The sequence below is a fragment of the Xiphophorus maculatus genome, chromosome 10, assembly GCF_002775205.1.
Source record: "Xiphophorus maculatus strain JP 163 A chromosome 10, X_maculatus-5.0-male, whole genome shotgun sequence".
Lineage (NCBI taxonomy): Eukaryota > Metazoa > Chordata > Actinopteri > Cyprinodontiformes > Poeciliidae > Xiphophorus > Xiphophorus maculatus.
Window position 1 is genome coordinate 1,485,861 of NC_036452.1, and position 22,863 is coordinate 1,508,723.

A 22,863-nucleotide genomic window follows, 5' to 3' on the forward strand; every position below is an offset into this window, starting at 1 on the left:
CAGGGGGCCATAGATAATTTAATACGGCCCGCAGGCCTTGACTTTGACATATGTAATGTACAGGAAAGATTAATTTGCAAAGCGGCTGGAGTTTGGCCTCAGTAGGAGGAAAATATTTAACATTTTATCATAAAACAAAACATCTGAGGAGAAATATAAACCTTTAAGGGTTAAAAGATTTTACAAAGTTCGTCCACCATCTTTGTTCCTCCGTCTCAGCTGGAGGAGACGCGGTTTGTCTACAGGAAGGTGCTGAGCGTGTTTTCCACGGTGGCCAGCTGCAGATACTCAAGATGGCCGCCTTCAGACTCCACCTCTGACTCTTCGTCGTCCTCCTCTTCCTCGCCGGTACGCACCTTCCTCCTCCGCACCGACCCTCGTTTTCGGCGCTCCAGACACGTCAGGATCATGTTGGCGAGATCCTGCTGCAGACGCTGGACGTTCTCTCTGCCAAGGCACGCAGCCAAGAGTTTGACCTTTGACCCGCAATACCGACTCTTCTAAAACGTTTTATTTCTATCTGTTCTGCCATGAGTGATCAAAAATTATTGATTTGGAAGAGCCAAAATGATTGTGAATTGCCTTTTCAATCTTTCTTTAGCGTTGTTCATTAGCGATTAGCATCCTCTAATTAGTTTGATCGGCAATACCGATTTTTCTGTGTAGAACAGGAAGAGGCTAACAGCTAGCATGCGTGTAGGTTTGCTCACGTTGTTGGTGGAGTCGGAAGGTCGTAATCTTTCCCTGTTTCTCCCGTCAGCCAGTAAGTCGTTTCCTTTCCTTTACCCTGAAAAAACACAACAAAACAGAAAAACTTTAGGAAAAACACCTGGAACAGAAACCTCTCAGTTTTTCTGCATGTTTTGCCGGCGGCCATGTTGACCTTCAGGTACGTTTCTTCTCGGATCTCATACTGGAACTTGCAGTCGGTGCGCTGCAGGATGTGGATGGTGGGTTCGCTGACATGAATCCGCAGCGCTGTGGGGCGACAGCACACGTATCGGGTGAATGAAGCTAACCGGCTAACCAACAGGAAGTGTCAGTCTGAGCTTCCTGTGAGAGTGTTCACTGCTCACGTTGTCCAGAAGACTCCATCCGTGACGCCGTGTTGACCGTGTCGCCAAACAGACAGTACCTGGGCATCTTCATCCCCACGACGCCTGCGGCACACGGACCTGAACACACACACACACACACACACACAGATCTGGGTTCAACTACTGCAGGATGATGGAGTCAAGTTTAAATAAAAACTTAACTGAAAAAAATACTTAAATTGGAAAAAAAAAAAATTCAAACCTATTTTTACATTCTAGTTTTTTTTTCACTTTAAAAATTGTTTCCATTTAAAAAAGAATGTCAGTTTAAATTTTTTTCAGTTTTCCAATTTCAAATTGTTTTTAGTTTCAATTTTTAAAGATTTCTTTGGTCTAATCATTCTTTTTCAATTTAAAGTCTATTTTTCAATTTAAATTTTTTTTCCAGCCTAAAAATAATATTTTGCTTCACTTTTTTTTTCTACTTTAAAAATTATTCTAAAAATTTTAATTTAGTTTCAGAATATTTTTTCAGTTTGAAATACAGTTTTTGAACAAACTTTATGGCACCAGTGTAGCTCCATACAGTCTCCACCTCCAGAGCTCTTTGATGTGTTCCTACTCCAACATGGCTGAATGAAATAGACGGATCGGGTGGATCAACCGTTTCCCTCAGGTTTGTTTCAGGTGAGTTTGGAGTAAAAGCGTCCGGCCGGCGGCCATCGAGGAGCGCGGCGGCGTCTACCTGAGTGAACGCCGATGCGTATCCACACCGGGATGCCGGGCAGATGGCGCAGCTGGAAAGTGCCCATGAAGGACAGGATGTCCAGCGCCATGCGGCAGATGTCCACCGCGTGTCGGTTCCCGTTCCTCCGCGGCAGGCCGGAGGCGACCATGTAGGCGTCGCCGATTGTCTCCACCTGAACGGGAAAAAAAGAGGAACTGAAACATTTATCAGATAAATATTGGCCCTTAATGGTTCTATCTTTATGTTTCTGTCCAAATTTAATGCAGATCTGTTCAATTCTGGAATCTGAACCTGTCTCAGTGCTGCCCCCTTTGGGTTGAACAGTGGTACTGCAGATGAATTTTCCTATTGGTTGGTTAGCGGTTTTGGTTCCCTGGTACCTTGTAGACGTCGTGATGGTCCAGGATGCTGTCGAAGCCCTTGTAGATGTCGTTGAGCATGTCCACCACCTCCATGGGCGTGCTGTACTGGCACAGCGTGGTGAAGCCCACGATGTCGCTGAAGTAGATGGTGACCTCATCGTACAGCTCCGGCTCCACCACGCCGCTCTCCTTCAGGCTCTTCACCACCGGCCTTCAGGGGAGGAACAACCAAACCAGCAGTTAGCAGCAGGTTAGCAGCTGTTAGCTACGCCACTTCTGCTTCTATATGCTGAAGGGATGCAGTATGGCAAGCCGTTTTAACATTAAATCAGCTTCGTCTATCTGCAATTTAACATAATGGAATTTATTGACTTTTTTTTGTTACTCAATTGTCATTTTTTCTTCAGTTTCAAATATTTAAAATGTATTTTTCAGCTGAAAAATGTTCAGTTTAATTTTTTCAGTTTAAAAATTATTTTTCAGTTTTTATTTTTTGTCTCAATTATTTTTCTTTTACAAATATCTTTTTAAATTCAGTTTCAAATCTTGTTTTCTGTTCCAAAATTACTTTTTATATCAGTTTAATTTTGGTTCTTTTTCCTTTCAGAATTATTTTTCAGTTGAAAAGAACAAGAAGTCTAACTTTACGGCCCCATTGTAGCTCCGTACAGGAGCGACTGACCCAGGAAGAAGCATGAAGTTGAGGAAGTCGGCCCGGTCCCGCTCGGCTTTGTACAGCGACGTTCTCTTCTCCACCAGGTGCTCCAGGTTCCTGGAGTAGTTCTGCAGCCGCCGGATCATGTTGTCCATGTAGCTCTCGTTGTCCTGGTTGTGGATTTTACTGACGGAGGAAACGAGTTTTAATGAAGCCGAGCAGGAAGAGCCGTCTGCTCGACAGGAAGTGCACTGGTAACCATGGTTACCTGATGTTCTTCCCCAGGCAGTTCTCCACTTTCTTAAAGTCGGGTCTTTTCTCCGGATCTTCATCCCAGCAGCTTTTTATCATCATGTAAACCTGAAGGACAGAGGAGACATGAGCTTTAAAAAAATCAATCACAGAGCGAAAACATTTTTTTAATAATTAGTGTCAAAAATTAACAGATAGAAAAATGGGGACTATCAAAATAAAAGCTGGATGTTCCTTTAATGCTAACAGAGTTGCTGGTGAACGTCTTTAAAATGCTGGAGGAGAAAAGAGGAAAACAAATTATGAAACGATTCAAAAGCAGCTACTGAATTAGCATATTAGCTAAATATTTAGCTTCAAACCATTCAGCTTGTGAACTACATGTTTAGCGTGAAGATAGAAATTTGGTCAGTCACTAAATATTAATCTGTAGCTTTCTAACTAAACATTTACTGTAATGTACTTAAATATTTAGTCTGGTGCTAAATATTTAATTGCTTAACTTGATATTTGACTTGCTAACTAAATATTTACTTTGACGCTATACATTTAGCTCGCTAACTTCATAATTTGAAACTTTGACATTAATTGAATAACATGGTAAAATATGACTTTAAAAGTTAAACCTCCATTTTAAACATTTTTCTCCTATTTGGCTAAATAACCAGATTTTAATTTCTGACTGTATCTTTACGAACGGCGCTGACCTCTCGTTCTTTCTCTGAAGCCATCTCAACGTCGAGGTCCGGTCTGAAGTAGGACGTCATCACCCTGGACAGCTTCTCTGTAAGAAACGCTTCTGTTCAGCTCAACCAGCATCAACATCAGCTCAGATTCTGGAGGAAAGTTTTCACACCTGAGCGGTCGGAGCAGGACTTGGAGTAGAAGGTGCTGCGCCTCAGAACGATCTCCTGGGAGATGATGGCGAAGCTGTACACGTCTCCTTTCTGCGACGTTCCCTGGTTCCTCAGGTGCTCCGGAGCCGTCCACAGGTCTGGCCAAACAACAGCGGCACAAACTAAAATTATTGCTGCACAAACATTTGACACCAATCCTGTCAGATTTGGGTAATGTGGGAGAGGCTGGGTGACCTTTGACCTTTAATTAATATCTTCAAAGCAAAAGCAGCACAAACAAAAATTATTGCTGCACAAACATATCACACCAATTTAGTTACATTTGAAGGTGGAGAGGCCTGTGGGGGGCGTTGTGGTTACCTTTGAGGCCTGTGGGGGGTGCTGTGGTTACCTTTGAGGCCTGTGGGGGGCGTTGTGGTTACCTTTGAGGCCTGTGGGGGGCGTTGTTGTTACCTTTGAGGCCTGTGGGGGCGTTGTGGTTACCTTTGAGGCCTGTGGGGGCGTTGTGGTTACCTTTGAGGCCTGTGGGGGGCGCTGTGGTTACCTTTGAGGCCTGTGGGGGCGTTGTGGTTACCTTTGAGGCCTGTGGGGGGCGCTGTGGTTACCTTTGAGGCCTGTGGGGGGCGCTGTGGTTACCTTTGAGGCCTGTGGGGGCGTTGTGGTTACCTTTTGAGGCCTGTGGGGGGCGCTGTGGTTACCTTTGAGGCCTGTGGGGGGCGTTGTGGTTACCTTTGAGGCCTGTGGGGGCGTTGTGGTTACCTTTGAGGCCTGTGGGGGGCGCTGTGGTTACCTTTGAGGCCTGTGGGGGCGTTGTGGTTACCTTTGAGGCCTGTGGGGGGCGTTGTGGTTACCTTTGAGGCCTGTGGGGGGCGCTGTGGTTACCTTTGAGGCCTGTGGGGGCGTTGTGGTTACCTTTTGAGGCCTGTGGGGGGCGCTGTGGTTACCTTTGAGGCCTGTGGGGGGCGTTGTGGTTACCTTTGAGGCCTGTGGGGGGCGCTGTGGTTACCTTTGAGGCCTGTGGGGGCGTTGTGGTTACCTTTTGAGGCCTGTGGGGGGCGCTGTGGTTACCTTTGAGGCCTGTGGGGGGCGCTGTGGTTACCTTTGAGGCCTGTGGGGGGCGCTGTGGTTACCTTTGAGGCCTGTGGGGGCGTTGTGGTTACCTTTGAGGCCTGTGGGGGCGCTGTGGTTACCTTTGAGGCCTGTGGGGGGCGCTGTGGTTACCTTTGAGGCCTGTGGGGGGCGCTGTGGTTACCTTTTTTTTAACCCCTCCAGGGGGTCTTTTTGTGGGCTCTAGAGTCCCTTTTCATGAAGTAGGCTGACAGGAAAGAAGACATGCGGTAAACGTCGCCGGGTCTGGGAGTCGAACCCGCGACGGCCGCGTCGAGGACTTGAGGCCTCCAAATGTGGGTCGCGCTAACCACTACGCCACCACGGCACACCCCAACTGTGGTTACCTTTGAGGCCTGTGGGGGGCGCTGTGGTTACCTTTGCTGCTGCTGAGGAAGGCGTTGCAGCCGAAGTCGGTGATCTTCACCACCATGCGGTTGTCCACCACGCAGTTGGTGGACTTGAGGCGGCCGTGGACCTGGATGTTGCTGGAGTGGAGGTAAGACATGCCCTGCAGGGACGCAGAGAGCAACTCTCAGACACTAATACATACTCCGTATGGAGCTACACTGGGGCCATAAAGTTTGCTGAAAACATGTTAAAAACTAAAAACTGAAATTTGACAGTGACAAAAATGAACTATTTTTTGGGATGTCCAGTCTTTCTTTTTCAAAGATATTTTGTTTACTTTTTTATTTATTTATTTTAAATCTATATATTTTCCAGTTTCAAATCCTTTTTCAGCAAAAAAACTGTTTTTCTGTTTAAATGTTTTTCAAAATTCCTTTTTTGAACAAACTTTATGATTGTAATTTAGCTCCATACTGCCAGATGGAACTGCAGCTTCCTTATAAATCAATTCAATAATCTGTGAAATGTAATTTAACCCTCACATGATTTAAAACATGTAATTAAAAAACTATATTTAAACACTGACTAATATCAAAGAAGTTATTGATGATTTTATAATAAATTTGAATAGTTTACATATCAGGTTTATCAGCTGTGTGGACTTTTACTTTGAAAAGTACCCTAAAGCAGATACTTTTATGGTTTTTTCCACAGAAATCCCAGTAATATACGAGACGTTAGTGATTGTATAATCCCAAAGTACTAAAAAGTCTAAGTGGTGTGAATACTTTAGTAGCGTGAAGCATTAGTCCAGCTGCAGTTACTGATTAAACCTTTCGTTTATGAGCTTCATGCTCTGCGTCACATCAAACCGTTGCCGTCCCTCCGGTTGAGCAATCTGCAAAGTTTCACCTTGGCGATGTCGTACATGACGGAGATCTTGAACTCCCAGTCCATGAACGTGTCCTCTGGGTACGACACTTTGTCGTCCAGCACGTACTGTTGGAGAAACTCCAGTCATTTCTGCCACTCTTCCCGTTTTCTGTGGAAACATGAGCGGGTTGCGGCGTACGTACCCGGAGCGACCCCCGCTCTCCGTACTCAAAGACGCCGAACACGCCCTCGTCAAACCGCACCGTGCCATAAAACTTTGTGAGGTTGTAATAGTCGATGAGCAGAAGCTGCCAGGAAAAAGGAAAGAATCCACGGGCCTGGTGAGCTTCGGCAAATATTAACAGAAGCCATAAAAATCTGAGACAAGGTGCAAATAAAAGATGATAGACCAGGATCTATGGAGCTACACTGGGGCCATAAAGTTTGTTTCAAAACAAGCAAAAAAAATATTTAACTGAAAAAATAATTTGAAACAAAATAATTAAAGACTACTTTTTAGATGCACTTTTTATTTTATTTTTTATTTATGTTTCAAGTTAATTTTTTCTATTTCACATTTTGTGCTCTTTCAAAGATCTTTTGTTTTGAATATTTTATTTCTGTTTAAAATTTTTCAGTTTCAAATCCTTAAAGTTTAACAATGCTGAGTTTCAATTTTTTCCCCAGTTTAAAAATTATTTTTCAGATTAAAATATTTCTCAGTTTAAATTGTTTTTGGTTATACAAAATATATTTTGTAATACATCTTTTCTCCTATTTAAAAATTTTTGTTTAATTTTTCCAGTTTCAAGAAAAAATATTTTGGAACAAACTTTTTGGCCCCAGTTTAGCTCCATACGAGTTCAGCTTGGTCTTCATCTCACCGCATTCAGATCTCTTGTCTGCTCTTTGAAGTTCCCTTCACAGTTCTTCAGCTCCTTCAGAATCACAATCTGAGCAGAACCAGAACAGAACCGTTATTTATCTGCTCGTTTGTGTTCAGAGGAAAAGATTTGGACATTAAAATCAGCTGCAGGTTTTCCGTCCAACTACCTTTCTGTCGTAAAGCGCTCGGCGGATCTTGAATTTCTTCTTCCTTTCTTCTTCTTCTATCTAAAGAAATAAGAAGAACATTTTGAAAACTAAAGACATTTAGGATTTATCTACAACCCCCAGGCCTTAGTCCTCGACGCGGACGTCGCGGGTTCGACTCCCGGTCCCGACGACCTTAAAATGGCGCCGGCTCAGCTGGCTGCCTGCAGACGCAGCTCCCGTCGTGTGTGTGTTAATCTGTGTATAAAAAATTCTTGCTGTAACTCCGAAATAATTTCCCTGCTGGGATGAATAAAGTAATTGGGGCCTGCCATGCAAAGCAATGGCAGGAACCTATTACTATTGTCGGAGAAAGTGTTTCTTTCTTCTTCTTTATTTTTCTTCCGTAACCGTTAATGCGGCTCGTACCGCTGGGTGCACACCTACAAATGAGGTATCAAAACGTGCAGAAAATTCACGCCATTCCAGCTATTACTTTTGGTGGGATTTGGGCTTAACGTGGCGACATAATTCGCAAAAAACTACGAAAAAAACCCCATTATAAGACAATGGGAAAAATCCTAGAAATACCCTATTTTTGAGGATTTTCTGTGTCGTCACAATTTCACCTAGAAATGCCATTCAAATTTCATTTTGTAGATACGTCTGTGATCTCTTCGAAAGTGAAGACGGCTCGTCGATACCAGTTACGGTTTGTCCACAATTTGCCTCTAAGCGACCCAAAGTTTCTCATTTTTCCTAAAGTTAGAGTGCGTCTCTGGCTGCTTAGAGTGAGAGATGAAGACAACTTTTTCAGCCCAAATCATTTTTGAAATCGCCATCACGCCCACAAATATCGCACGATTAGTATCAAAATCGGTCCTGACATTGATACGCCTGTCTGCTCCGGTAAAATGTTTTCGAAATTTATCTAGACCGTACGGTTTTCTGTCACGGTGCTTCAGAGCAAAGTCATGCGACAGGATTTTCTGAGGCTGTCTGAGGCTCTCTCCCATGTATTTGAATAGAATTTCAGATCTGGGCACAACATTTCTTTCTCTCATCGCTGTAAATGCTCTGAGTGAGGTACAGATATGAATCTCGGGACTATCGCAGAAGACACATTGCCCTCTCATACGCTCGAAACGCTTTTCGAATATGTATTACGGTTCCCGAACACGAAGGATTTGTTTCCAATGCTTTTTTTCAGTAAACCGTGTTGGCTCACAGCTCACACCTGCTGAGACCATTATTTACCATGGCAACGGAACTCAAGAGGCTATTGGCTGCTGATTTGGACTACAAATACGCATCACTGTAGTTCTATCTATCCTCAGTTGAAACAGATCAGGACTGAGAACTGGCCTTTAGAACTACCTGCTGCTATGGGCTGTATATAACTGATTTAACTCAGTAACTGTTACACATGGGATTAGTTTGGAACTTTAAAATTAAGCATTTTGAAAATTTCAAAATAAAAGCCCTGAATATTTTTACATGACGTAATTGCTCTTTTTGGCTTTATTTTACTTTTCCATCCAAAGCACTGTTACACATGGGATTAGTTCGGAACTTTAAAATTAAGCATATTGAAAATTTCAAAATAAAAGCCTTGAATATTTTACATGACGTAATTGCTCTTTTTGGCCGTATATGACTTTTTCATCCAAAGCAATGTTACACATGGGATTAGTTCGGAACTTTAAAATGGAGCATAATAATAATTTAAAAATAAAAGCCTTGAATATTTTTACATCAGCTAATTGCTGTTTTTGGCTTTATGTGACTTTTTCATCCAAAGCACTGTTACACATGGTATTAGTTTGGCCCTCTGAAATGAAGCATACTGAAAATTTCAAAATAAAAGCCTTGCATATTTTTACATCATGTAATTGCTTTTTTTGGCCGTATATGACTTTTTCATACAAAGCACTGTTACACATGGGATTAGTTTGGAACTTTAAAATGGAGCATAATAATAATTTCAAAATAAAAGCCTTGAATATTTTTACATCATGTAATTGCTCTTTTTGGCTTTATTTGACTTTTTCATCAATTTCAAAATAAAAGCCTTGAATATTTTTACATGACGTAATGAAGCATACTGAAAATTTCAAAATAAAAGCCTTGCATATTTTTACATGACGTAATTGCTCTTTTTGGCTTTATTTGACTTTTTCATCCAAAGCACTCTTACACGTGGTATTAGTTCAGAACTTTAAAATAAAGCATACTGCAAATTTCAAAATAAAAGCCTTTAATATTTTTACATCAGCTACTTGTGTTTTGAGCATTATATAACTATTTTAACCCAAGGACTATTACACATGGGATTAGTTTGGCCCTTTGAAATGAAGTTTAACAAAACTTCCAAAAATAAAAGCCTTGAATATTTTTACATCATGTAATTGCTCTTTTTGGCTTTATTTGACTTTTTCATCAATTTCAAAATAAAAGCCTTGAATATTTTTACATGACGTAATTGCTCTTTTTGGCTTTATTTGACTTTTTCATCCAAAGCACTCTTACACGTGGTATTAGTTCGGAACTTTAAAATGAAGCATACTGAAAATTTCAAAATAAAAGCCTTGAATATTTTTACATCAGCTACTTGTGTTTTGAGCATTATATAACTATTTTCACCCAAGGACTATTACGCATGGGATTAGTTTGTCCCTTTGAAATGAAGTTTAACAAAACTTCCAAAATAAAAGCCTTGACAACATTTTAAATCGTACCGAATGGTGCACGTCCACCTCGCTTAACGTTCTTGCGGTTCTCCGCGTGCCACTGATTACGTCGCGGCGTTCTTTAGCGTCGATGCCGATTTGTAGCGACGACGCCGTGCCCAAACCCCACGGGCGCGCCTCGGCAGGCCCCGGCTAAATTTCTTCCGAAATTTTCTAGTTCTTCTTCTTATTCTTCTTTTTCTTACTGCCCCCTCTGGTGAATCAGTGGAACTGCAAAAATGTTTAGAAACATTCATGCAGACAGGAAAACGTTCAGCTAAAAAATATTTACTTTAAAATTATACACTTTGTAGCAATTTGTACAGAATATATGCAAACAAAGTGTTTTTATTAGTTATGCTTTTCTTAGCTGATCAGCGTGAGCTCGGGTTTAAAGCAATGCTACAAACGTTGCTGCATAAAGTAAATAAATGTGGCTCTGAAGATTTTAGTTTCTTTTTAATACATTTTTCACCAAAATACTAATAAATGTGGAGGTTGTTGTTAAAACAAACAGAATAAGATAAAAACAGTTTTTTTATGCAGAACTCAAAGTAAACAAGAAGAATGAACATTTTTAACAGCTGGATGTGAAACTGATGTTCGTTCACCTGCAGGGAGATGATGTTGTGTTCGCCGTCCTCCAGCAGAGAGATGAGGTCAGAGTTGATGTGGGACCAGCGCTTCCTGAGGAGCCGGTCTTTCCTGTTCTGTCTGAAACAACAAAAACATCATCATCATCATCATGACGCTGGAAGGTAAAAACCGGCCATCTTGTTCTCATTCTGGCTTTTAAATCATATTTTATTATCACAGTAAAAGGACAAACAGCCTCTGCTTCATGTGATCCTCTGTGTCTCTGCACAACGACTCACCTGTAGAAGATAAATGCGATGGTTGCCACGACGACCACTGTCACAGCCAGGACGCCCACGATGATGTCTTGGATCGGAGGGCCAGTCAGCAAGTCTAGTAAAGTTTATTTATCAAGAACATTTCAGCAGCGAGGCAGTTAAAAGTGATAAAATCATAAATAAAACAAGAAATAAACATTCCATGTTATCAAATATCATCAAAATCAAATATTAAACTAATCAAAACACATCAAATATATTGATCAATGTTCCAGTTATTATGAATCAAAAGCAGCTCTGTGTTTCAGATGTTTTCTGGAAGTTTATTATTATTATTATTATTATTATTATATTATTCAGGTGATAAAAGGCCGACTTTGTAACCATCTTTATCTGTCTCTGAATGTTCAGCTGTAGACGTTAAACAGGAAGGTTTGAACACTGTCAAAAAATAAAATCAATCAGTTCAGAGTTTCTACCTGCAGCAGAAAAAATAATCTGAATTAATTAAAAACTAATTTGGCCTCATTTCCAAATTTCCTCTTGGTTTCTCGACATCACTGCATCATTTTTATTGGTTCTACTTTCATTTCTATGTTTTCACTGTTTAACTTTTTAAAGGTTAAAAAATCATCAAACAAAACCAAACCAGTTGAAAAGGTTCATTGTTCAGGTGTCAAAATAAAATCCAGATAATAATATATAACCTTTTCAGGATGCGTTATCAGCTGAAGAAGTCTCTTTGTAATCTAAACACTAAAATCTCTGAAGCTGCCACTTTTCCCGCTTCCTCAGAGACAATAAATATTTGCTAAATTTATTTTCTTATCAGTTTTGGGCCACATAATAGCATCTCCGGTTGGAACTTCATGAGTTCGTAACACCAGGCAGGCGCTGTGTGCGTTTGGTCATGTGCAGGTGAGTGGTTAATGATTGCAGCTCCAGTGTGTGTGTGTGTGTGTGTGTGTGTGTTTTCAGGTTTACCATTCTTTGGCTTGTAGTCGGGAAGCTTCTTCCCCCAGATGAAGGCCGGAGATTCGTCCTCCATCGTTGTTTTGGCGTTTTCAGTGTCAAAGGTGAATAAACATTTATACTGAGGAAGAGACAACAGAACCAACATGAACTGTTTACATATCAGCAACATGTCAAACTGGTTTCAACTGGGCAGGTTAGTTATCGATTAATGAGTTTATCTAAAGTTGATTGATCTCATCAATCGAATATTTAATTAAGCGGTCACTTTCTTTATTGTGTCAGCTGTTAAATACTGACTGAAGAAACAGATAATTGTGGTTTCTCACATTATTAAACTCATAAATAAATAAAATACAACCAAGATAAAAAGAAAAAAATATGTGAACCACCAAATCTCCATGAACAGAGATGCTCATTCAAAAGCAGAGTTGCATTTACTCAATTACATTTACTAGAGTAACATTTTTCAAAAAACGCATTTTTATAAGTATTTTTATGTTGCTGAATCAAAAAATAAAAGACGTGAAGAGAAAAAAAATCCCCCATGAATAGAGACGTTCATTGGTCAGTGACTTTACCGCTGGCAGCAGGTCAGTAGCTTCTGGTAGAAAAGTTGACGCAGCTCCACCGAATGACGCGCCATTAAACTGAAACTTCGGGAGTTTGTCGAGTTTTTATATTTTAAAACAGAACCGCAAAAAAATACACTTTTCATCCCACGTCGACAGTTATTCCTTCCTGCTGTTCTGGAATAGCGCCGCCATCTTTAATTCTACGTGTAAGCCCTGCTCCGCTCAGAATGACCAGCAGCGCCCTCTGCTGGATGGCGGCCAAACTACAACACGGAAAGACGCTCAGTGCGGCCGTTATTAATCGATTGGAACTAATTTTAATCTAATATCCATTAATCGACAGTTAATTATAAGCCAATTAATCGTTTGCCTAGTTTTGATGCTTCAGTGACACGTTTGGGTGTTTTATTTTCCAGAGTGGATTAGAACAAGCTATTTAAATTATTTTGAAAAACAATAACCATGTTCAGATTAAAAGAGAATTTTCACCCATCAGCACAGGGTCAATACTCTACATTTAGGCTCCAATTACGGATGAGATGATTAATCATATTAATAGTTTCTGAGTAGCAATAAACCCAAACATTAGCAGACATTACGTCTGTCAGTATTTTAGTTTCATCTGGCTCAAATTCTGAAGAAAAAGATTAGAAAATCTTTCGTCTCCAATTAGAGATTTTCTAATCATAATCACTTTTTGCTATCTAATTAATCGATTCATCTATAAATAATCCCCAGATCAGCTAGCAGAAAACCCTGAGCTTTTCACATGTTGATGTTTGAAGGATTTTTTTTGTGTGAGATTTGACAGAGAAAATAATCATTTTTCAAGTCACATAACACGTTTTTGAGAAAATAAACTTTACTCCAAAGATGTGAGTTAAGGAAAGTTTACCTCGAGTTTAGTTGTTGTGTACATGATGGAAAAGTTCACATCTCTGTCTCCGTACTTGTCTAACTTATATTCTCCTGCAATTCCTGGGCGGGAAATGAAAACACTCAAACTTTGACATGTTTCAAAGTACGGAACTACATCTGTGACACACCGAGCAATTATTCCTCATCTTTACCATTAAAGACAACATTTCTGAAGTAATTCACATTCACAAAGTTCATTTCTTGAATCTCGGACTGATTTTTGGTGGCGATCTCTCTCATCACGTTTCCTATATGCAGCACTGAGTCGTGATACGCAGCCATGTAGTCGTTCATCTGCAGGGAGGAACAGAAATGATGATGATGATGATGAAGATGAAGAGGACAGGAAGCGACTCAGACTCACCAGCAAGAGCTTAAGAAAGGTTTGCAAGATTCAGCTTTTATTTTAGTAATACACTTCCCCTTACTGGCTAGTGAATATCTAGTGCTGAACTAAATACTTCAGAACAAATTATTTAGTTTGTAAACTAACTGTTTAGCTTGCTAACTAAATATTTAACAACAAACTAAATGTTGAATTAGCAAGTTAAATATTTACCTTGGTAATCTAAATATTTAATGTTCTAACTGAATTTCTAGCTACGATGCTTAATATTTAGCTTCAATCTAACTTATTTTGACAAACTAAATATTTAGCTTGCTAATTAAATACATGTTTGGTTAGCAAGCTAAATCTTCATCAGTAAAATCCCTTTTTCATAATTAACTTATTACCAACTGGAAATAGTAACTAAATATTGAATTAGCAGGATGAATATTTTCCTTGCCAAACTAAATATTTAGTTTGCTAACTACATACTTTGTTAACAAGCTAAATATTTAGCTTCAACCTTATTTAATTCAGCAACTGAGAAACGTCTGTATATCAATAAATCTGCTGCAGATCATCATGTTTTCATGCCGTTTCTTCACCATGTTGTTGCCCTTCAGGTCAGCGTTGATGTCGTACCGCCTGGAGTTGGGCATGGTCAGCACCAGAACGTTCCTCATCTCCGGCCGCGACAGGCTCTTGTAGTAAATATCACTGAGTTACGTAGGAAAAATACAGTTACGTTCTGCAGATCGTAGATATTTAACAGATAAATTCAAATGCAAATCCTTTATGTAACGTAATAAACAAATTTATCACAGAGAAAAGGTTGTAGTGTGAAGCGTTCTGGTGAAACGCCCTGCAGGCGTTTTACCAATAAATATTTTCCTTCTTTTATCTTGTCCTCCTTTAACTTTGTGTTCCAGTCACTTGATTACAGTTAATATTATTAATATTATTGTACACCATTATTTATTGTACATTGGCATTGATTTACTATGTAAATGGCTTTTTCTTTTGTTTTCTAATAATGTTTGCATGTTACAGAGAGAACCAGGTTTCTCTGCTATAAACACAGTTTGTAAAAAACAACAACAGTAAAGTAAACACAGCAGAAATAAAGAGATAAAAGAAAAAGTTGCTAAAGCAAATTAAATTTGGAGATGTGAAAAGAGGCTGAGGTGGAGTCAGGACTGACTTGTACAGATCAATGAGGATGAAGAGGAAGTCGCTGCTGTCGGCTCCTCTGGAGTCGTTCTTCAACTCCAGTAAGTCTGACACCGAGCCGCAGATGATGACCACTGCAACCAAACAACGGTCAGACGTAAAAACCAAACAATCAGATGTAAAAACCAAACAATCAGATGTAAAAACCAAACAATCAGATGTAAAAACCAAACGGTCAGATGTAAAAACCAAACGGTCAGATGTAAAAACCAAACGGTCAGATGCAAAAACCAAACGGTCAGACGTAAAAACCAAACGGTCAGACGTAGAAACCAAACAATCAGATGTAAAAACCAAACAATCAGATGTAAAAACTAAACGGTCAGATGTAAAAACCAAACGGTCAGATGTAAAAACCAAGCGGTCAGATGTAAAAACCAAACGGTCAGATGTAAAAACCAAACGGTCAGATGTAAAAACCAAACAATCAGATGTAAAAACCAAACGGTCAGATGTAAAAACCAAACGGTCAGATGTAAAAACCAAGCGGTCAGATATAAAAACCAAACGGTCAGATGTAAAAACCAAACGGTCAGATGTAAAAACCAAACAATCAGATGTAAAAACCAAACAATCAGATGTAAAAACCAAACGGTCAGATGTAAAAACCAAACGGTCAGATGTAAAAACCAAACGGTCAGATGTAAAAACCAAGCGGTCAGATGTAAAGCAGTTTAGACATTTACATTTTAGTTCCCAATTCAGCCCAGAAACTGGAGTAAAAGCTAAACCCAGGTTTGTTTTACAGTGTGAAATGATGCTTTCATGTGTAAACAGGAGCTGAAACACAATCAGTCTCTATATTTAATTTATTTACAATTACATAAAAAATGTATTTAAAATGCGTCTATGCCAGGAAGCAGACACTACATCACATATAAATTGATTATTTGGATGCAACCCATCTAACACATTTAAATATGACATTAAACATATTTTTGTTGGGCATAATTACACAAAAATCATAGTTTGGTTTAATCTGGTAATATTCAGGTTTGGTATTAAAAATCCTCTATATAACTTTTATTAAAAAAAACACAAATGTTTTTTAAATATTTGTTCCAATTATTATTATGTTGTATAACATGAGATAATCTGAAAATGAAGCTCCTCTGCCTTCTCCCAGAGATAACTGAAAACAACCAATCAGAGCCAGGAGGCGGGCCTTAGCGCTGTCAATCACTCTGATGCTCACCTCCTCCTCCTGCTCTCTGCTATGCTCCACCTGGTTCACCACAGCATAGCCTGCCATGAATGCTAATGCTAGTTAAGCATAGCCACTGATCAAGGTGGATAACGGTTTTCCTGTTGTTTCTCCAACTTTAGCACATTGAGCAGCAAGTACATGAGATTGATTGACAGCGCTACAACCCTTATGATTTTATTTTCATAATTAAACATAATAAATTTTAGCCTGGCCTTAATTTTATGTTGTAGATTCAACCTGAATTCAAGATCCAAATAAATAGAAGCTGCACAAGACGCTTCTCAAACAAGATGGCCGCCTCAGGCGTGCTGACATCACTTTGAACTATGGAAACACAACAAGCACCTTGGTGAAAAAAATTAAGTTTCCAAATATTACATTTTCATAAAGCCAAAAATATAATTAATTGATGAAATTGATTGCGTCGAATACGCATCATCAGGCGATTTGGCTGCAACATGGTTTCGGGTTACAGGTACAGCTCTCTTATTGAGAACTGCTATGAAGATGAATTATGTGGAATCTTATATTGTTCCCGAATACTTCCTGTCATACCCATAACTCTTGAGTCTGGCTTTGTGGACCTGCAGCCATTGATCAACTTACGGTTGCTCGTCCTGTTAGTCTGTGAGAGAACAGCTTCCACTTCCTTTGGTCCGCGCAGAACCGTTTCCGAAACGTTTTTGATGCCGTCGGCTTCCAGTGCGTTGATATACCTGAAAAAACAATTCACCATTAAATGAACAAACACATTTTACAGTGTAGTGAAGGTGAAGTCAGCAACAGGAAGTGCTAATCAGTCGCTGCTAATCGGTTGCTAACTAACAATTATTTTAGTGATCAAGTATTAAATCGGTTAATCGGAGAAGAAACTGACACATTCCACAGATTTTTCATTTAACCACTTAAGCCTTTTAGAAATACATTAAAATATGTAAATAAACCAATAATTCAACACATTTAAGAAAGAACATGTAAATAATGCGATAACAGCGTTCCTTTAGTGAATTAGAAGCTCAAACTTCTAAAACAGATTTACAGACAAACATGTTTTTATTTTAAATGCAAAATGTTGAAACATTTTAATTAAAAATGTGTTTTAAATGTTTTTATGGTTTAAAACACTTTGAACTGCATTGCTGCTAAAATGTTTTATACAAACAAACTTGACTTAGTCTCTATTATAAATCAATAAAATGTATCACAGCAGACACATGATCAATATCAATAGATGTTATCTATTGATATGAACACATATATTCAATAAATAGAGTATTGAAGGTCAACTAGCTCTCGCTCTTTGGTTGCCTAGCAACTCACTCACTCTTTGGTTACCTAGCAACAACCTGCTGAGTAACTCCCCTGCAGCAGTTTAACGCTTAAAAATAACAGCGTGGAGAGATAAACAGGAAATGCCACAGATCGGCCGTATTTCAGGTATTTAAAATAAAAATCTAATCAATAATTCCTGATCTTGGCCAATTTATTGTGATACCATTTTTACTTCTCTATCCACACCGGATCAAACCCGCCATGTTCTGTTAGATTAACCCAAACCAGGATGGGTCCACATTTGATTCAGGGCCTTGTTAGTAAAATAACCCGAACTGGATTATTTTTACAGTGTATTGTGAATGGATGATTGAGATGCCACTGACCAAAAGCAGTCCTCCGTGTTGTTGGCTTTTTTGTAGATGTAGGCCGTTTTCCACTTGGGCTTCAGGATGTTTTCTTCCTGCCAAAAGCCGCTGAAGAAGTCGGAGATCTTCCGCGCCGGAGGCAGAACCCGCTGCAGGTTGAGGGCGAAGTCACAGGACGGGCCGAAGCTTCCCGCCGAGATGATGGGCGTGCTCAGCCCAAAACCTTTCTCTGCGCTGGAGGGACCCAACGCCAGCCAGACAAAAACCACAGAAACCAGGCAGAGAGGCTGGAAACTAAACATCTCAGGAATGAACTGTGATTGGCTGTTTCAGAGGAGTGACGTAACTTACTCCACTAACGGGAACGTTGCTATGGTGCAGGTTGGTCCGAGAACAGCGCAGCCGAGTTTACCTGTGCTCTGCCGGAGGAAACAGACAGGTGTTGGGTTTGGACTTTTAGTTTCATCTGCGGTTCTGGTTTTCATCACAGACCAGGCTTAGCAGGGCCGGCCAAAGCCTTGATGGGGCCCCAGGCAGATTTTCATTTGGGCCCCGCAGGCTAGCATGTCAACATCAGATTCTTCTTCACTATCATTACATTTGTAATTAGCTTACACAGGCCGGTTGCAATAAGCAACAAATCAATTAATAACATTAGAAATGAAAACAAACTCAATCATTTATTAAGTGTTTCTTTTTTTCGATGATAAAAATCTTCAGTCTGGTGTTTTGGTCTCAACTGGCCCGTTTTAGTTTACTGAGATTTCATAGTTCATTATATTTGTTGTTTGCTTATTTTGGATTATTAAAATGTTTCCAGTTCCAGTGTTAAATGTTCATTAGAATTTAAAGTTTATTGGTAACCTGGTTGTATTTCTCTTTTGTTATAATTACACAAAATGTATTCTTTTGTTTATTTCTATTGTTTCCTACCTCAAAAAACTCTGTCATTGTTTTAACTGTGTTACTTTAAGATCTGAAGCCCCTTCTTTTTATTTCTTCTTCTGTGGTATTGTCTTTAAAATGTTTGCGCCTGTTGGGCCCTCCCCTTTGGTCATGTTGTCCTGTGGGAGGCAGCCTGCAACACGGTTGTCTTCTGTTTGTTCTCGTCAGAATAAATCATCCATTTGTGACATCCTGATCACTCAATAAAACCAACGCAGAAAGGATCCAGTTACAATTGAAAATGTGAATTAAAATTTTATTCCTTGAAAATGATCTCAAAGCAACGATATTATCGCTTATCACGATATCTTCTCTGATATTTATCACGCAGAAACATTTGTTCTGATGACAGGCCTGAGCTTTCCGGTGTTCTGATGGCAACTGAAAGAGCAAACTTCTGTTTTCTAAATCAGATAAATAGTTATTTAGATGGTAAACCAAATATTTAGCTTTCTACTTTAATATTATCTATTTAATATTTATCTTATAGCTAATTAAGTATTTAGTTTTGCAACTAAATGTGTAGTTGGTAAGCTAAATATTTAGCATGCTAATTAAGTTCTTAGCTTGAAACTTTGACTTTTATAAATGAATGACCCAAATTATTGCTGTTGTTTTCGACTGTGAAACTTTACAAACAGCATCCTGTTAACTAATATTAGCAATAAAAGCTAATAATCAATGTATTTGTTCATTGTGTTAAAATAAAGCAATAAACTAAAAGAATCATGTTTAGAAACAGAGTAGCTCAAATTTAATGAAGGGAAATTACATTTTCAGACTTGTTGACTTTCTGGGTCACAGATCCGACTTCCAGGTGATCGGGTCAATTTCTCTAACTACACTGTATGAATCTATCAATTATTAATCAAATACTTTGGAGAATAATGAGCCATGTGACGTGACACATTGTCCTTGCTTCATAAGAAACTTCTCAACCTTTTTGGATGTTATCTAATTGTTTAAAACTTTGGAAAATACAACAAATAAACAATAAAAAAGACCTAAATCAACATATTTAACATACACTGTAAAAAATGGATGTGGGATTTACATAAACACTGTAAAACCACAACAGAAAAGCACTGTAAAATAAACCAGATAAATCAGATTTATCGATAAAAAATAGAAAATATTGTAATAATTATGAAGCTATTCTGTAAATAAAACATTCAGATTCTGGAAAAACGAAACTTTTTGTCAGTGGTTTTTGACATTAGTCATTTTATGACTCTATGCTTCACTTTTTACACCATGCGACGCAAAATTAACACTTAATATTAATATTAACATTAATATTCATTAATCATTAATGTAATTCAGCTCTGAATTCAATCACTGTAAATTAATTTACATATTTTTTAGTAGCATTAACCCATTTTCGCAGGATAACTGAGAGTTTTTGTGTTTTTACAGTGTAAAGACGGGATGGAGGCGTCTGACCATGAGCTTCCGCAGCGTCTCCACCGCTTCACACGGGCTGCTGTAGCAGCCGGCCTGCCGGTAGATGGTCGTGTTGAATCCTTCGAAGTTCGCTGTCAGATTAAATCCAAACGCTTCGCGGCGGCCATGTTGGAACAAACACAACATTTAAATCTTCTCTGATTTCTTCAACTTTTCCACATTTTCTTATGTTACATCCCCAAACTTTTGGTTTGAGGGTTTTAAAATAAAAACTAAAAAACAGAAAAGATAAAAAACAACTCTAAACTTTTTTTAAATAAAAAGAAATTAAGAAAATAAAAATCAGAAGAAAATAAAATAAAATAAATAACCCCAGACTTTTTAAAATATTTTTTCTAAAAGAAAAGAAAGAACAACAAGCCGAGACTTTCTCATCCGACATAAAGAGGAAGGAACATTTTGTGTTTTTCAAAACCTTTTAAAGATAAAAAACTGAAAAATCAACTTTTTTCAGTTTTTTCAGCCCTCTTTACTTTCACACCCCTAAAAATAATCCTGACCAGTAAACCAGTCCAGATGAACTGGCAGCATCATGCTGTGGGACGATGGGCGGAGCTAAATGAGTAAATCCTGCTGATTCCAGCCTCAACATGCAGCTAGAAATATTATGGGATGGTTAAGATCACAGCTGATTCCTGTGTTAGAATGTCCTAGTTAAAGTCCAGACCAAAATCCAACAGAGATTCTGCTCAACATATTGATAACAGAAGTTTACTGTAGATGTGGAAAGCTGGCTGACAGTCGGATCAAAACATGGTTTTATAAAATACACCACACTTTTCAGATTTCAGCTGTTTAAAGAAATTAAACAAATGAATTATTTTCCTTGGGTTTAAAAAATTCTGCGTTAAATTGAGTTGACCTGTCAGATAAAATTCCTACAAAATAAATATGAACCCCATCAGATCAGATTTTTATTTTTTAAAAATCTAATTTTTACTTCAGAACTGAAATAAAACAAAAACTATGTTTTTACATGCAGATCAAGAACAGCTTATAAAAATATAAACATAAGAAACTAAATGAAATGAATGGATTGTGAAACCACAAATAAGCTATAAAATGCTTACAGAATAAATAATTAATATTTATCTGCTCATGAGAAATACTTTCACTTTTCACCTGAAACTCTTCCAGTGAATTTATTTTTATATTTCTGGTTTATTTCTTTAATCAGAAAGTTTTTATTCTGGGTCTGGATTTGTTGTCTAAACCTATTTTAATAAGTTTGATGCTTTTATGAGATATTTTCATGCTGCTACCCCCACGACCCGACCCCGGATAAGCGGAAGAAGAAGAAGATTATAATAATAATAATAATAATTATTATTAAAAACTCTTATTTTGGATTTGGATTAAAACCTTTTTCTCTTCAAAATAATTTTGTAAATATTAATACAACACACAGACCTCTTCACCAAGCCTGAGGAAAGTTAATTTCCAAATCTCTGTTTTATTTTAACGTTTTGTTACTTCTGTAGCAGGGCCGGTCCCACGTTATTCGGGGCCCTGCTGAGGGTCTTGGACGCCCCCTGTTGGTGTGGAGGCCAAATCAGTTTGCTTTAACCTTGAACATGAACTGACCTGCTTACTGAAAACATAAAGTATGCAGCAGAACGGCTGCTATCTAATAATTTATTGCACCAGCCACTTTCTGTCTTATCTGTTTTCCTGATGAATTGGCTCTGCTTGATTCTCACAGTTTGGTGAAAACTTTGTGAACTTTTCCGTTTCCCTGCTGTAGAGATGAACAAACAGAGCAGTAAAGCTGATTATCTTATCGCAGTAATTCATTCTCATTCACCTTGTGCGGCGTTAATCTCTGCGTCTTTCTCTATGGCTTCCAGGATTTTGGTCTGCACGTACTTCAGGCTCCAGGGAGACTCCTCGTCCTCCAGCAGGATCACGTTGATGGTGATCCCGTCCAAACATTGCCCGTTGCCTCCACTGCGGGCAGCGGCAACCCCGAAGGCGCAGAGCAGCAGCCACCAGCCGCACCGCCGCATCTTCCCCTCCAGCGGGTCGGTCAGAAACGCAACATGCTCCCCGGAGAGGTTAAAGGTGAATTTATCTGAAAACGCAGAATCCTGATGAACCCAATCCAGGTGTTTCTGTCCAGGTGTCGGATCCGAACTTCCTCGGTTGCTCTGAGCTGATCTGAGCCGCCGCGTTAATGTTCAACCTTTAAAGTCGCAGAGGCAGGACCTGGAAACTTCACCAGACTGTTGGGTAAAGTCTGACAGACAAGCAGCAGGTAGTTGGTGGATTTAACCAGAGCAGCACAGAAACAATGAGCCATAAATCAATTAATGGCACAATAAGTTAAAACAGAAACTATGTTTTTAATTTCCATTCCCATGATTTATCTTTTTTTTCTTTCCAACTGGACAATGAAAGTCTGGAGTTTTGGTCTCAACATGTTTTTGAAGGACAATTTTGTTTACAGAGACTTTATAATTCACTTTCACTGCAAAAACACAAAATCTGACAAAGTATTTTTGGTCTATTTTCTTTTGCAAAGATTTTAGTAAAATTAAAAAAAAGAGAAAACTAACTTAGAAGTAACTTTTCAGCAAGATAACAGAGTTTATTTTACTAATTCCTAAATATTGATAAAGTTCTGGTTCCACTACTTGATAAATTCAATGATAACAAGAAAATTTTCCAATGTTACTAATTTCTTATGAATAAAATCTGCACTAGAAATTAGGCTAAAAATACTTGGTA

The 22,863-nt window shown here is 38.8% G+C and overlaps 1 protein-coding gene across 1 annotated transcript; it reads right to left on the reverse strand.

The window, feature by feature from the left end:
- On the reverse strand, positions 1-22,142 carry LOC102222488 (heat-stable enterotoxin receptor-like). Its single transcript, XM_023340648.1, has 27 exons — positions 21,941-22,142; positions 20,116-20,228; positions 18,079-18,146; positions 17,746-17,961; positions 16,694-16,803; positions 14,852-14,954; positions 14,256-14,367; positions 13,475-13,616; positions 13,300-13,382; positions 11,842-11,950; positions 10,879-10,972; positions 10,615-10,717; positions 7,296-7,355; positions 7,127-7,195; positions 6,446-6,550; positions 6,282-6,368; positions 5,397-5,529; positions 3,911-4,048; positions 3,762-3,838; positions 3,071-3,162; positions 2,830-2,988; positions 2,166-2,358; positions 1,783-1,957; positions 1,077-1,175; positions 884-978; positions 711-787; positions 1-447 (listed from the first exon to the last, which is right to left on the reverse strand). The coding sequence occupies exons 1-27, from the start codon at positions 22,140-22,142 to the stop codon at positions 240-242; spliced, it is 3,222 nt and encodes a 1,073-aa protein (XP_023196416.1). The 3' UTR covers positions 1-239.
- Positions 22,143-22,863: the final 721 nt, after the last annotated feature.